The sequence below is a fragment of the Clytia hemisphaerica genome, unplaced genomic scaffold (genome assembly GCF_902728285.1).
Source record: "Clytia hemisphaerica strain Z4C2 unplaced genomic scaffold, Clytia hemisphaerica genome assembly, whole genome shotgun sequence".
NCBI lineage: Eukaryota > Metazoa > Cnidaria > Hydrozoa > Leptothecata > Clytiidae > Clytia > Clytia hemisphaerica.
Window position 1 is genome coordinate 555,694 of NW_027103917.1, and position 16,640 is coordinate 572,333.

The following is a 16,640-nucleotide window of genomic DNA, read 5'->3' on the forward strand; positions in this document are numbered from 1 at the left end:
AATTTAATTTCAAGTTCTTTTTTTTTCAAGTAAAGCCTGAAGTTATAGTCAAAGTACAAAGCATCAGACGCATTTAATCTTACTAATTGATTGACTACATTGTATACAAGGAATTTAGTTTGGAAGATAGAGGTGTTTTGGAATTTTCACATAAACAAGGCTAAATAGAATATTTAAAAACTTTGTTTTAAATGATTTCAAACTTTTCTTTGAGAAGAAAAGCAATTTTTGATAACTGCGGGAGATGTTGCTGATGGAGACGTATTGAGGGTGGTCAATAAGTAATTGATGATTAAATTTTTAGAAAAAGCAAACATGTTTACATTTTTACATCTCCATACACCCCTGTCTCACAACCCCGGTAGAACTTTTTCCCACAGTGGGGATAAAAATTTCTATCGAAATCCCAATGGGGAAAGAAATTCTATTGTTCCCGAGCTTAAAATATCCAGTGGGGATGGTTTTGGACAGCAAATTTTTGCATTGAATTTCAAATGGGGATGAAATCAAAGTCATTTTCCCAGTGGGGCTGAAATTGTAGGGTATTTTGTCCACCGGTCGGGTTAAAAGTAACAAGATTCCTAATATTAATGACGTCCCAATGATTTCAATTCAATTTCGAAATTATCATGAAATCAATGTGGATAAATTCTGATGAACAAAATTATTAGACAGGTCAAATTTCTTCAATTCATAAAAGATCCCTATGGGAAAAATAAATACACCTGTCTTTATTCCCTTAAAAAAGCTTACAATTAAAATGATATTAAATGAAAAATTGAAATTAAACTTTTGAAAGAGATTCTTGTTTGTAGCACCAATCTAAGAAGTAACAAGTCAACGCGATTCCCTGTTTAGGGTACGCGTCTTGCCAATACACATTTTTTATAAGAACAAACTATATAAGATAATAAGGCTTCGATGGCCAAGATCTCAAGAACAAGCTCAGAATATTTCATAGGTTTTATAGAGTCTAAAACAATCAAATTCGTAAGAAATTGCACAAAATTACTTATGATGGTCCCGATATGGTAAAAATAAGGCTTAAAACTCAAAAAATTAAAAACATCCAAAGAGAATGTAGAATATTCCTATAACCTCCCTCGAATTCAACCAAAATTTGTTCATTTATCCATAAATTGCCCAAGTCAATAAATAAAATTCATACAATTGAATCTTTTCAGCAACTTTCGAAAATTCTTCTTTATAAAAATTCCATTATTATTATTATAAAAATTAGTAAATTCTTATCAAATTGACTAGGTGCCAAACATAAACACTAACATCATTTCGAATCTAGATTTATTTACTTATTTTCTTTGGGCCAGTTCGTCTGGTCATTATTTCTGATTTTGGTTTTACTGGTAGAAGATTCGAAAGTCGTAAAGATGAAGATAAATTTGACCTTCTTTATTTTAGGGTTTCTTGTTTATCAGACTCAGCAAGCACCATTGTCAGTAGGTAGGTCATGTATACATCCCTGTGTCACATATCAGGTCGGAACCCCACCCCAATGGAAAATTTGGTGAAAATCTCGTCCCAGGTGGGACAATTTCAGCCTCATTGGGAAATTGATTTTATTAAAATCCCCATTTGAAATTTAATTGAAAAATGATCCTCACTGGATTATTTGACCTGGTTACAAGTTTGATAGAAATTTTTCCCCACTGTGGGAAAAAAATCGGCCGGGCTGTGAGACAGATGTGTGTAGTTACAGTTACTTTTAAGTCTCTCAGCACACCACAATGTCTGGAAAGAAAGTGGGGAATAAAAACTACATACAGGACCAAGAGCCATAAAACTTCAACCTATCCAGCTATCAAATTAATAATTAATGTAAAAGTGAAATTCACTACTCCATCTTATGGCCCTTCGATAACTTTAGTGTATATTATAGTAGTTTAAGGAAAAAGAAACTATTTTTTTAATAATATCTACTTAGTATAGCAATGTGCCCTCCCGGTTATTACCATAATGGCTTTATGGCAACTACTGAACTAAATAAAATAATATCTACTATAAATATTTCTACTAGAAGATTGAAATAATTTCTTAGATTGTTAACCTTACTCTCCATGGTTACGTCTAGTCGAATTGAACTTTTCATGAACTTATATGAACTATTAGGAATTAACCAAAATTCTCAATATATTTTGACCGAGTTTGTTTGATTAACGTAAGTAGTGTCTAAGATCATTCTTGAATAATTGTTATATTGTCAGGAACTGATGCCCCATTAACCGTGCCACCCACTGAACCACCAACCGAACCACCCACTGAACCACCAACCGAGCCACCAACTGAACCACCAACCGAACCACCCACTGAACCACCAACCGAGCCACCAACTGAACCACCAACCGAACCACCCACTGAACCACCAACCGAACCACCCACTGAACCACCAACCGAGCCACCAACCGAGCCACCCACTGAGCCACCAACTGAACGACCCACTGAACCACCAACCGAACCACCAACTGAACCACCCACTGAACCACCCACCAAGCCACCAACTGAGCCACCAACCGAGCCACCCACTGAGCCCCCAACCGAGCCACCCACTGAGCCACCAACTGAGCCAACCACTGAACCACCAACCGAGCCACCCACTGAACCACCAACCGAACAACCCACTGAGCCACCAACCGAACCACCCACTGAGCCACAAACCGAGCCACCCACTGAACCACCAACCGATCCACCAACTGAACCACCAACCGAACCACCCACCGAGTCACCAACTGAACCACCAACTGAACCACCAACTGAGCCACCCACTGAACAACCAACCGAACCACCCACTGAACCACCAACCGAACCACCCACTGAGCCACCAACCGAGCCACCCACTGAACCACCAACCGAACCACCCACTAAGCCGCCAACTGAGCCACCAACCGAACCACCCACTGAGCCTCCTACAGCAGCCCCAGAAACTGAAGTTCCTACTGCAGCCCCAGAAACTGATGCCCCTACAGTAGCCCCAGAAACCGAAGCTCCAACAGTAGCCCCAGAAACCGAAGCTCCAACAGTAGCCCCAGAAACCGAAGCTCCTACTGCAGCCCCAGAAACCGAAGCTCCCACAGCAGCTCCAGAAACCGAAGCTCCCACAGCAGCCCCAGAAACCGAAGCTCCTACAGCAGCCCCAGAAACTGAAGCTCCCACAGCAGCTCCAGAAACCGAAGCTCCCACAGCAGCCCCAGAAACTGATGCCCCTACAGCAGCTCCAGAAACCGAAGTTCCAACAGCAGCCCCAGAAACTGATGCCCCTACAGCAGCCCCAGAAACCGAAGCTCCCACAGCAGCCCCAGAGACCGAAGCACCCACAGTGGCTCCAGAAACTGATGCCCCTACAGTAGCCCCAGTAACTGAAGCTCCCACAGCAGCCCCAGAAACTGATGCCCCTACAGCAGCTCCAGAAACCGAAACTCCTACAGCAGCCCCAGAGACCGAAGCACCCACAGCGGCTCCAGAAACTGATGCCCCTACAGCAGCCCTAGAGACCGAAGCACCCACAGCAGCTCCAGAAACCGAAGCTCCCACAGCAGCCCCAGAAACTGATGCCCCTACAGCAGCCCCAGAAACTGAAGCTCCCACAGCAGCCCCAGAAACTGATGCCCCTACAGCAGCTCCAGAAACCGAAGCTCCTACTGCAGCTCCAGAAACCAAAGCTCCTACAGCAGCCCCAGAAACTGATGCCCCTACAGCAGCCCCAGAAACCGAAGCTCCCACAGCAGCACCAGAAACTGATGCTCCTACAGCAGCTCCAGAAACCGAAGCTCCTACAGCAGCCCCAGAGACCGAAGCTCCCACAGCAGCTCCAGAAACTGAAGCTCCTACTGCAGCCCCAGAAACAGAAGCTCCTACTGCAGCTCCAGAAACCGAAGCTCCTACAGCAGCTCCAAAAACTGATGCCCCTACAGCAGCCCCAGAAACCGAAGCTCCTACAGCAGCCCCAGAAACAGAAGCTCCCACAGCAGCCCCAGAGACTTTTGCACCGACAACAAACGGTCCAACCCACTATCCTACTCAGGGAGGACTTGCTGGTAAGTAGACATTGATGTTTAAACTTCACTGAAACAAAGAAAAGAAAGTTGATCTATTTGATATTGAATTTCTTTGATTTTACAATTTTCAAAGGTTTTGCTTGTTTTTAGATCAACTTTCAAAATATATTATATAAAACATACAGACCAACAGAGTTTCATAATAGGATAATATGTTGTTATCTAGTCGGTGAATTAGGTAAATGTTATCCTATTTTTTTATCTTAATCATTAGGTAATGGTAAAGCTTGGAGATTAGGTTGTTTCAATGATTTGAAGCACGACCGAGTTCTCCCACACATGTTTGCCAACTACAGAAGTGAAATTGACTGGTATGATATGGATGCCACCATCGAAAAATGCGCTGTCGCTGCTAAAGATCATGGTATGTTACCCAAATCTTGGAACCACTTCTTTAATGGGATTAATTTTCACGGGGATTAAAATTTGCGATTGAGCTCGTGTGCGAAATTTCAAGACTTCGCGGGGACTTAATTAATTTCGCGGATGGCACCATTGTGACAATATTTTCACGATTTTGTGCCTTTTACTGTCAAATCATGCATGTTAGTTCTTGTAATACGCATGATTATCGCCTCTTTGTTGCATGTGAACATTCTAAAAGTATTTATTTGACATTTCTTAGTTTTGTTTAGGAATATTTCACGGATGAGGCCTTTCCAAATGTCCAATTGGGACTTCCAAATGTCCATTGGGACTTCCAAATCCGCGAAATCTGCGAAATTTAATCCCCGTGAAAATTAATCCCATTAAAGCAGCTTCAGTGATTACACGTTTTTTTATAAGAATGGTGTTTTTCCATTTCATCATGAATGTTCTTGACTTTTTTGGGGAAAGTCGTCTTAAAATATTCTTACAGTTTATTTTAAGGTTAGAGTCGGAATTCTATCTAACATGTAATGATGAAGCATAAGCGTTGCTTCAAGGTTCATCTAACGTTCTGAACGTCCATAATAATGTTAGAGGAACGTTGAAACAACGTTGTGTGTCAGCTGGGTATTTTGTGAACATATCGAGCCTTCCTGGTGATAATTTGCAGTTTACAGTTAAAGTGATCTAAAAAAGGCATTTCTGGGTTCTTTTGCCAAATTCCATTATAGTGTTATTCTCAGCATATTCTTAGTTTTTTAGCCAATTTCATCATGAATATTCTTATAAAGAATATTCTTATAAAAAAAGCATGTAATTGAAGAGGTCAAACATTTTATCAATTGATTTAAGCCACAATTTGCGAATATTATAGAATTCTGAGAGGTTGGATATTCTATTTTCGGACCTATTTCACATCAATTTTAATCACACAGGGAGTAGCAACCATACGGGTGGTGGGCGTGAACTTAACTTAACACATGGAAACAAGCATTTTAAAAGTAGAACGTTTCACAGGTAGAAAGTTCTAGAATCTTCGAATTCTATTGTTTGCAGCTGAGGAATCTAATGAGGACTGAGGAATACGAAAGAGGAATCTCAAAAGTTTAGACCTACAATGGGAGAAAAAGCCTTTAAGTATTTGCATCAGTTTCTGCAGTGTGAAAAAAGATCCAAACGATTCTGTGATGAAATAGTCAGCCGGGGCCTGAATCTGGATGGTCTTAGAAGTAGACTTGATAGTATTTTTATCTAAATCCATACAGTGCGCCGTATACTTTGGGAAGCCTTAGCTCTGGTTTACACTGTCCATTTTTCACTCTACCTATTCGAATTGTGAGGGTTGTCTAAAGTCGTTGCATTGCCCTCATTTAACGTCAATGGAATGACTTCTTTCCATCTTTTTCGTCGCTGACGTAATGAAAACCGGCGTAAGGGATTGGAATTGAATTAGGACTGCGCGAGAAATGGAGAAAATCGAGCCTTGGCCAAATAAGGCCAAATAAGGGCCGGCGTAAAGAGGACCGACGGTAAATTAAGGCCAGTAAGAAGCACCGATAAGGTATGTCAGTCACCTTTAGCCCTTCCCCCCCTGGATACAGGTATTTTCTTAATCAATTTTTCTTCGTCATAGGTTACAAGACGTTTGCCATTCAATTTTACGGTGAATGTTGGTCAGGACCAAATATTGAGCAAGATTACGACAGATTGGGACCAGCCAATAATTGTTGGGAAGGTGTTGGTGGACCATTATCATATTATATGTACGGATTAGCAGAATACCACTAAGTCAATATTTTTTGGTGACGAAAAACATTTTTTGTTACCTAACTATTCATTTCAATACAGTGATTAAGAATGACACAAGTTTCAAGTTATATCTTCAGTTTTTGTCTTTTTTTTCTGTTTTCTTTTTGAATAATATTTTTCAAACCATACACTTTTTGCAACAATATATTTCCAACTCGTACAACAATAAAATATCTAATTTTTATTCACTAATTGGACATTCTTATATGAAATACTCTATTATCATAATGCAATATTTTGCCTGTGTTTCTATTGTTATATTTCAGGTGCGATTATGTAAGCTTCAAGTTAAACACAGGATCTAAAACACAAAAACTTTTGATTACTCTTCTGTGTGTAATTGTTTGTAGAGGGGGAGGGTTATTTTCTATTTTTTGATTTCGAAATTCACTGAAATCACCCCAATATAACGTGATCATCAAATCCCCCCCCCCCATTTTATGATTTTTCTTCCAAAGTTCCTCCCTCCCTGCTTATTTTATCCCCCCTACATTAAAGCACCGACGAGTACTAAACTTAAAACATCAAAAAATAGAATTTTTTTTCCCCATCACCAGTTGACCGGGTCTGGGACACGAGAGTGTTAAAATGCCCAAAAAATAAGAACAAAAAAGTTTGAGGCTTGAAGTGCCATGAAATTAAGCTGTGGGATGTGGTCAACGAAACATTAAATTTTACGATGGGTTGTCTTTACAAATATTTAGCAAGATTTGAAACATTTCATGTTTGTACCATAAGTCAAACTGGCGATATTAAAAAAAAAAAGTTTTGCTGACGTCGACATTTTTTGGTTTTTGCCTAACTTTTTTTTGGGGTTAAAAGATTAATTATGACATATTTAATTTCCATTTTTTAATTTTGTAATTATGCCACTCTAGTAATCTACACTCTAACCTGCATCTTTCGATGTATGACACGATTTGACAAGTGGGAACGGTGATAAAAAATTAAGGTAAATTTGGGACGTACCTTAATTTGTCTGGGTCCTACTTTGAGGAGGCCCCCCCCAGCGGTTGGCGTGATGGCGTGATGGAGGGTTTTTCGTGGCGTGATGGCGTGAAATTTTGAAAAAAACGGCGTGATGGCGTGAAAATGAAGTGTCGGCGTGATCGTGAAATCGAGTTTTTTTAGGCGTGATGGCGTGAAATTTGCAGTTCAGCGTGATCGTGAAAATTATATTAATTAGTTGAATCGTATTTCTATGTCCATTTTAGCCAATTTAGAGGGTTTAAATTTCAAAATTTTCTTGGTCGGCCCCAACTGGTAGGGCCTCCTATAGATCTCATTTTAAAACATAAAAGAAACGGTGCAAACAGTTCTATTCATCTGCCATTTATCCTTGTAACTTCCGATTGTTTTTTGCAGTTGCTAGCTAGTCTTCAAAATAAAGTCGAACGCTATCAGAGGGTCGAAAATTGAAAATTTTCCCCATCAACCATGGTTTCGCTTCCTCCGTAACTAACATTTTCCTCTCTTTCTTAGATGCTTATTCTTATAGATGCATCAAAGACATCAGGTCCTTTATTTCAGGAAAACATACATTTGTAACAAAGCCTTAAACAAAAAGAAGCAACTTTATTATGAGGTGTAATTTTAAGCAGATTAATCAAAGGAATCCTATGATGTTTAAATAATATTTTGGGAAAAAGAGAGTAAATGAGGGCGATTTTAGCCATACTAAATTGAAAATTTCTCCCGTCGGCGCAAACCATGGTTGCGCCTCCTCGTTCCCCTTTTGAAAACTATTCACGCTAATTCACAATTAATGCCCATGGGTCCCGTCAACGGGGGACCAGGGGGCATGGCCCCTCATGTTCCTTGTACTTTTAAAAGATTTCCATTATTTTTACATGAATTATTTTTCCAATTGAATTGAAATGGGTCCTAAAATAGCACTTTGAACCCTTCAAAATTCAAAAATTTTCTCCGTTACCCAACCACGGTGAGCTTTGTCAATTTACCCAAATATACCTCAGCCCTCAAACCGGTGCCCTTTGATGTGACCAGTTGTCCAACAATTTTTGATATGCACAAGTCAAGATTACGTCACTTTTCCTATCGAAAACACCAAAAAAAAACTGGAATTTGACCCCTTTGTATTACTAAAAATAGAAAAACAGAGATCAAATTTCTTCCAGATTTTTCGGGTGTTTTCAATAGGAAAAATGATATAATCTTGACTTACGCATATGAGAATGCCCAAACACACATATATGTGGGCAAAAATTAAGTTTATATAACAAATATGAGCGTGAAAACTAAATTTCTAGGCGTAATGGCGGGAAATCGAAAAAAATTGGCGTGATCGTGAAAATCAAATTTTTCAGTCGTGACCAGTTGTCCAACAATTTTTGATATGCACAAGTCAAGATTACGTCATTTTTCCTATCGAAAACACCAAAAAAAACCTGGAATTTGACCCCTTTGTATTACTAAAAATAGAAAAACAGAGATCAAATTTCTTCCAGATTTTTCGGGTGTTTTCAATAGGAAAAATGATATAATCTTGACTTACGCATATGAGAATGCCCAAACACACATATATGTGGGCAAAAATTAAGTTTATATAACAAAATATGAGCGTGAAAACTAAATTTCTAGGCGTAATGGCGGGAAATCGAAAAAAATTGGCGTGATCGTGAAAATCAAATTTTTCAGTCGTGATGGCGTGAAATCGAAAAAAAATTGGCGTGATGGCGTGAATTTTGGGTCCGCTGGGGGGGCCTCTTTGAGATTGAATAAAGATTGTTTTCCTATATTTTTCCTAAAACAAAACCTATAGTAACCGAACAAAGTCAACAATCAAAATTTAAATCAAGAATTGTAAATTCAAAAAAAAATGAATTTGAAATTTCAAATCATTGTCCCTTTTACTGAATTTTTAAAGTAATATGATACATTCAAAGAAAATTTTAAAAAGTTTGAATCGTTTCTCAATAGTTTGAAGATTTGAAGTAGATGATGTATTTTATCAAATGAGTTTCATAATATACCAGAAATCATTGGATTTGTGAGCTATTAGTTTCATCTTAAAGGGTTTTAAGATATATATATAAGAACCAGTGACCTTTATCAGTGGCGGCCTGGCAGGGGGTGCAGGGTGTGCAGTGCACCACCCAGAACGACCTGAAAGGGGCGCCAAAAAAGCTTTTCAAGGGGGCGCCAAAATTTTTTTTGATGTTTGCTGCTTGGGCGATTTGGCGCCCTTTTGACACGTTTTTTGACATAATTTTTTTTCGCCTGCGGCGCTTTGTTTTCTTTTACGAATTTTTTCTACTATCATCATTGAATTGCGAAAAGTCAAAGCAAGAGAAGTGTTGTGTGCCCACCAGGGGTTAAAGAGGATGCTAACCCCCAAAATGAGAGATTGATCGAAACTGCTCTCTGTGTTTTTTTTGGTCTTATGCGGAAACTTTCTCCTTTTTAGAATGTCTTTTAAAGCTTTTTGACCTCTCTTACACCAAATTTTTTTGCCTGCGGCGCCAGTATTACAAAGAACCCTTATTCCTGACAACTTTCGAATTTTCGGGCCCTCTTTCAACCATTGATCTTTAATGGAGATAAAGTAAGACCAGGAAATAACAAGGAAATAGATATCAAGTTATCATTACCACCACCTTCGTATAAATAAAAGTTTGTTAACTCAGAGATTTCGGGCGTTACTTTCAACCAGTCACTGCTCTTACAGTTTAATATTTTCACTTAATGGTGGAGGGCGCAAATAAGGACAAAAATACCAGGGGCGCCAATTTCATATTTTGCACCACCAAGAAAATTAAGCCAGGCCGCTACTGACCTTTATATATATCCCTAGACAATGCTATATCCGCCATCTTTAATCAGAGTTTTTTTCGAAAGTGGTACCCGCAAAGAAGACATTGCAATTTTAAAAATTAACGTTTAACGGCGCAACTTCATCAATGCATTTACACTACTATTGAGTAGTGCAACCATTAGAGTACCACTTTCAAAAAACTCCGATCGACGATTTTGCTTGGCGGGGATAAGATAAGAAACTTTGTCCAGAGTATATAATAAAGGTCAGTGATAAGAACCCATTTTTGGAAAACTGTTTTGAAAACAGTGCCACCAAAACGTTTCACTTTTTTTCAAAATGTCCGTGACCAAGCTTTTAGAATTGATTTTGGTCAATTTGAGGGTGCTGATTCGGAATTAGAATGTGGTAAAAAAGTGCTATAATGTTGCATAAATTATGCAGATTATGGGGAAATTCCCTGTTTTCAATCAATTTTTGACCTTAAAGGAACATTACAGTATTAAAATGTAAACATTGCGCGAACCACGTGTCATTAAAGAGAACAATGAAAATCACGTGTCCAAAACAAACTTGTAAAACAATTGAACAATAAAAACTAGCCATATTTGGTTTGATTTTTATTTTGACATGTGACATTTGTTTTGATTTTGTATCCGCTGCATACAGTTTGTTTACAAATTTCGCAAGTACTGTTATGTCCCTTTAAAATCATCTATAACTTTTGATCTAGAAAAGTTGAGACTTTGATATTATACATTTTTTTGCTCAGTTTGAAGAGCTCTATCACATGGTATAGGTCTTTTTTAATTTTGAAGACCCCCAAAAATCACAAATTTTCAGGGCTTACAATTTTGCCTAAAAACGCAAAAAAATCGCAAACTATGCAAAAATTGCGGGTTTTCAAGCTTGGTAACATTCAAATTTGAAATCAGCACCCTCAAATTGAGTAAGAAACATATCAAAAAGTTGGTCACAGACATTTTGAATTTTTTCTTTATTTTTGGAACAATAACAATCCACTGGCCACGGCCTACTACCGATTATACTCAGTAACTAATTTTTTATTTGTCTAAGTAATTTCTCAAAATTTTAAAATAATATGAAACCAAAGTAAAGTGAATGGTATGATTTGGTCACCGATAATATTATATTTTGTTGGCGTGGTAACGGGGAAATGTTCGTCTAAGGTAAGGTTTATTGTTTGGTTTTAAATCAATTTATAAAAGAGGAAATGAACAAACAGATCTTTCATAGTGATATATTGATGTCAGTGTCATTTCGACTTGACGACATGACAGCGCGATAGCTGTCAACTTCGCTTCAAAAAAATGCGGGAGTGCTTCAAGTCGGAAAATCGGGAAATAAGGGGAATTTTCTCGCAAAATCCGATTTTATCGGAAATTTTTTTTCGGGAAATCGGACAAATCGGGGAATTTTTCGTCCCAATTTTCAAAAGTCAGGAAATTTTGCCATTCCGTTTTTTTTAAATTAGATTTTTTTTTCAGGAAATTGAAAAAATTTTTGGAAATGCGGGAGATGCGGGAAAAAATCCTAAAAATGCGGGAGATTTGGCTGAATATTCTTCACACGAGAGAAAACGTTGGCATGCGGGAGTCTCCCGCCCAACGCGGGAGTATCCTGCCCAATGCGGGAGAGTTGACAGCTATGAGCCCCATAACGACCCCCCTCCTCGTTGGTTAAATTAAACGTAAAAAAAACATTAGATCAACATAAAGTCATCGTCAAAATAGGGTATTCCAGATCACCTAAAGTATCGACACACTAATACACGCTTTTTTTTCTATAAGAATACACTTTATAAGAATGTCCATGATGAAAATGGCCAAAATATTAAGAATATGGTAAGAATATCACCATCATGGAATTCAACAAATGAACCTAAGAATGCCATTTTTTTAGCATTTTCACCTGTAAATTGGCAATAATACCCCAGTGACGCTCAATATTTTGCGTGTATTACATGTTAAATCTAAGTTAAATTTTGATCTTAACCTAAGAATACTGTAAGAATATTTCAGGACGATTTTCGCCAAAAAGTTAAGAATATCCATAATGAAAAGAAAAAACACCATTCTTATAAAAAATCGTGCACACACCAGACATCTTTTTTTGAAAAATTGACTTTTCGTTTTGCTTTCCCCCTAGATTCCTGAAAACAATCATGGTGTTGGGTCAGTCACTATTATTGATGAAGGTTTGTAAATCTATTTTATTATGAGGACTGGCTACTGCTTCACAGAGGATACCTTCATGTCCTGTATAGAGTGGTCCAAGAATCGTCTCGTTAGAATTGTCTTATGGTTTACATACTGCTTACTTACTTACTTCTTTGGGTTTAAGTGCATTAATCCGACCTGAACCATTAGGGGACACGGCCAGTGCACTTTCTCCTCATCCAAGGTGTATTTTAGCATAGATAATACCTACCTTATCGCCCTAAACTTAGTCGGCCCTAAGTGACTAAATTTTGGCTTGGTGACTAAAATTAGGACTGACTAATAATTAAGGCCGACTAAAATTAAGGCCGACTAAAATTAAGGCCGACTAAGTTTTGGCTGATAAGGTATAACAGCCACCGACAGGCTTTTTGATGGAATAGCCCGGGCGAAAACACATTCACTTGCTTGGCAAGTGAACCACAGCACCGAGTAGGAAATAGACACCGACCTCCTAGATCCCCATTACACTACGGCGGATATTATTTAGAAATCATACAACGTGTTTAGAAAAATGCGGGACAAATTTATTGAAAAGCAAAATCCTCAGAACTCACTTTCTCAATGGAAAAAATAATCAATTCAAAATTTAATTAAAATGTGTTTTTGAAAATTAAACATTAAATATTATTAGGTTATAAAAGAACGATCTGCTTTTCTGATCCTTCTGGACACAATGAAATTGGCTCAGTGAAAATGACCCAAAATTGAAATGTAATCTTTTATTTTCTAACTATTTAGTTGAGACGTTGACACAGAACAAAGTAAAATATTTGGTTCAAAGAACTTCAACAGAGTGGAGTTTAGAATTCAAATTTCAAATTAATGAAGATCATAGTGGAAGTAGTGTGTGTTCGATCATTCGCGTGGCTACAGGTAGAAATAATGATTTTCATGATTATGGCTCTCGCATTCCTGCTATTTTATACAACTCCGGCTGGAAACAAGTGGTTTCTTACTGGGATTTAAATGGTGACTCGGTTGGTGTCTTTCATAGACAGGATGTCAAACTGGGAGTTAACTATCATGTCAAATACCAACAACAATACATAAATAGTGGTGTTTACAAAGCTTCACTCGAAATCGATGGAGTGGAAGTCGAACGCATGTTAAATACTCAAGCCGAACAATTTTACGATGTGAAATTTTACATTGCGGACCCATGGTATCCCGTCTGCGTTGGTTCGGTAAGCGATGTCAAATTCACCAACTTTTTGTAACTTTTTGTAACTTTCTATAACTTTTTGTAACTTTTTGTAACTTATTTTAATTATTTTGCAAATTTCCAGCACTTTTCTTCTATTTTTTTTATATCAAACTAAAAGCTGGTTCGGTTAAAGATGTCAAGTTCACCAGCCTTTTGTAATTTTCTATTATCATTTTGCAAATTTTCAGCATTTTTCCTCTTGTATTCTTATATCAAAGCTAAAAGTTTGTTATGAGATTATCATTTTAATGGTGGAAGGTGGGTAAACAATAATGTCATCACTGCGGACAAGGCTTGAACATGAGAAATCGGTTAAAATCAGTCAGGTTGTTAATCCAGTGTCTATAATAATTCAAGCACTTTTTCTCTTCTTAAATCAAAGCTAGAAGCTGGTTCGGTTAAAGATGTCAAGTTCACCAACCTTTTGTAATTTTTTATTATCATTTTGCAAATTTTCAGCACTTTTCCTCTTGTATTCTTATATCAAAGCTAAAAGTTTGTTATGAGATTATCATTTTAATGGTGGAAGGAGGGTAAACAATAATGTCATCACTGCAGACAAGGCTGGAACATGAGAAATCGGTAAAAATCAGTCAGGTTGTTAATCCAGTGTCTATAATAATTCAAGCACTTTTTCTTTTGTATTCTTAAATCAAAGCTAGAAGTTGGTTCGGTTAAAGATGTCAAGTTCACCAACCTTTTGTAATTTTTTATTATCATTTTTGCAAATTTTCAGCACTTTTCCTCTTGTATTCTTATATCAAAGCTAAAAGTTTGTTATGAGATTATCATTTTAATGGTGGAAGGAGGGTAAACAATAATGTTATCACTGCGGACAAGGCTTGAACATGAGAAATCGGTAAAAATCAGTCAGGTTGTTAATCCAGTGTCTATAATAATTCCATCATGCGAATAGCGCTTCCCAGCTGGCCCACAACGTTGTTTCAACGTTCATCTAATGATCACAACGTCCATATAACGTTAGATGAACGTTGAAACAACGTTGTGTGCCAGCTGGGTTTTATGTAATCTATGTCTTCTCAAAGCCGCGAGGAGCCGGTTTTAAAATTTGGACCCTTGCAATTCGACGGTGGTTACAAGCCCATACGTACCAATCTGGCACACAACGTTGTTTCAACGTTCATCTAACGTTATATGGACGTTGTGAACGTTAAACAAACGTTGAAACAACGTTGTGTACCAGCTGGGTAATTATTCAAACTAGGAAAAGGGAATACTGTAAAGTGTCTAAAAATTGTGGAAAAATATCGATTTTAACGGTTCAACAATGAATTTGAGAACAGAATTTAAAAAAAATTCTGTCTATGCGATAATACTTAAAATTCCCGATTCATTTTCCTTTTAGCCCAACAGGAGCTTTTGTCGCCTCGTGATGAAAGAGTTTGCGACATGACTATTGTTCACAGTGTCAAATATTCTTCTAGTTGTTCAATATTTTAAACATTTAGAAAAAGATAACTATACCATACGTCAGCCCCCTGCTAGGGTTGCACCCATATTTATAAAGCCCAAAGGGCTAGATGGCGTGCTATAAGCTTTTCCTAGCAAGAAAAATTGAACATCGGAAATAATAATGCTGCTTTTGTTTTCGAAAACCCGGGAAGCTTCTGATTGGTCAAGCATTGAAATACTATTGTGATGTCACGTGACCTAGGTAGGATTTTCTACCTAACTACGGAACACGTTTCAGCAAAAGTACGACATCTATAGCCCCTCGGGCTTTATAAATCTATAGTTGCACCCTCCAATAGGCCCCAAAAAGGTGGGGGCTAGCGATGATTGGAATATTCGGGGAACCTTCTGATAAGTACTTTGGGAGCTGAAATCTCATCACTTAACGTGGGGGCCAACCTCGTGCTCGTGTATCCCAGGCTTTATTTATACTACTGATGGACGCCAGAGAATATCTAGCGCCATATAGTTAAAGCATAAAAAAGCTGATAATGCGCAGGGGACGAGGTTGCGTGGGGGCTTAATACTTCATCTTAATGGTTGGCTTCACTTACTCAAATTAAAGCTCATGAAGATGAAAATTTTATCCGCCGTCAACACCGCCTTCTCACAGACCCACTGGGAATGCTACCCACTGGAAAAATTGGCCAGAAATCGTCTCCGATGGAAAATCATCCTCCAATTTTTGTCTCCATTGAAAATAATCAAATAAACCAATCCTCACTGCAAAATATTGTGATATCTTTTCCGTCTCCGCTGAATTTTCTGACTTGAAAACAAAAGAATTTAAATCCCCGGCCATAAAAAATATGGTAATATATTAACCCCCATTGAGTTTCAGTTTGTTAATTTTACCCCCACTGGCTGAGAACTTTAAAATTTTAGTCCTAATGTCAGAATAACTTTTAATCCATCACTAAATGAAATTTGATAGAAAAATTCGCACTCTAAAGCCGTTTTGAGAAACGGGAACAATAAAATTTCTACCCTCATTGAGATATTGATAGCAACAAAAATTTCCACCAGGATTGGAGACAAAGACAATCGAGTTACGGGTCCAAATTAATAATAATCAGAAACTTTTGTTTCAGTAATGTGAAGAACCCAGCTGACACACAACGTTGTTTCAACGTTCATCTAATGTTCACAACGTCCATATAACGTTAGATGAACGTTGTAACAACATTGTGTGCCAGCTAGGAAATATCATTTCAGTGAGCGGAGTCCCCATGCTTTCATATTTCTTTGTTATTTTTCAGTATCTTTCAGTTCTCCATGTGAAAGGACTTAAACTTTATTGATCAGGTTAGTCTTAAAAGTCGATGAATAAGGTAGATTCCTCTGGGGAGGGAAGGGGCGTACTTAGGCAAACCGGGTGTCGGGAATGTGCGAGCCATAAGTGTCCCTTTTTCACAACCTCAGAGTTTCTATAAGGGTCCAAAACTCACGAAATTCCTCTCTCAAAGGGTCGTGAATTTCCAAAATTTGGATAAAGATCGAGTGAATATCGTCTCAGTATATTTTGCAGCAGTCAATCAAAAAAGCAGGCTGTAACCTTTGATAGAATTTGGGTAATATGCGGTTTTGTGCCTTGTTTTGGAAATCTTGTCAAAATAGCCTGGAAATCTGGCGATAAAAATTCATTTGCTGAATCCGATCTATTTTATCTCCAAGAAAGCAATTACAGGCTGTCACGA

General features: G+C 37.9%; 2 protein-coding genes across 2 annotated transcripts; both read left to right on the plus strand.

The window, feature by feature from the left end:
• Positions 1 to 1,301: 1,301 nt before the first annotated feature.
• LOC136809319 (cell surface glycoprotein 1-like) lies at positions 1,302 to 6,316 on the plus strand. The gene is made up of 4 exons (XM_067065838.1): positions 1,302 to 1,461; positions 2,223 to 4,049; positions 4,285 to 4,434; positions 6,073 to 6,316. Exons 1-4 carry the CDS (start codon positions 1,389 to 1,391, stop codon positions 6,225 to 6,227), a joined length of 2,205 nt encoding a protein of 734 aa, XP_066921939.1. The 5' UTR covers positions 1,302 to 1,388; the 3' UTR covers positions 6,228 to 6,316.
• Positions 6,317 to 11,114: 4,798 nt separating this feature from the next.
• LOC136809320 (uncharacterized) lies at positions 11,115 to 13,830 on the plus strand. The gene is made up of 3 exons (XM_067065839.1): positions 11,115 to 11,213; positions 12,193 to 12,241; positions 13,005 to 13,830. The coding sequence occupies exons 1-3, from the start codon at positions 11,151 to 11,153 to the stop codon at positions 13,481 to 13,483; spliced, it is 591 nt and encodes a 196-aa protein (XP_066921940.1). The 5' UTR covers positions 11,115 to 11,150; the 3' UTR covers positions 13,484 to 13,830.
• The last annotated feature ends 2,810 nt before the right edge of the window (positions 13,831 to 16,640 follow it).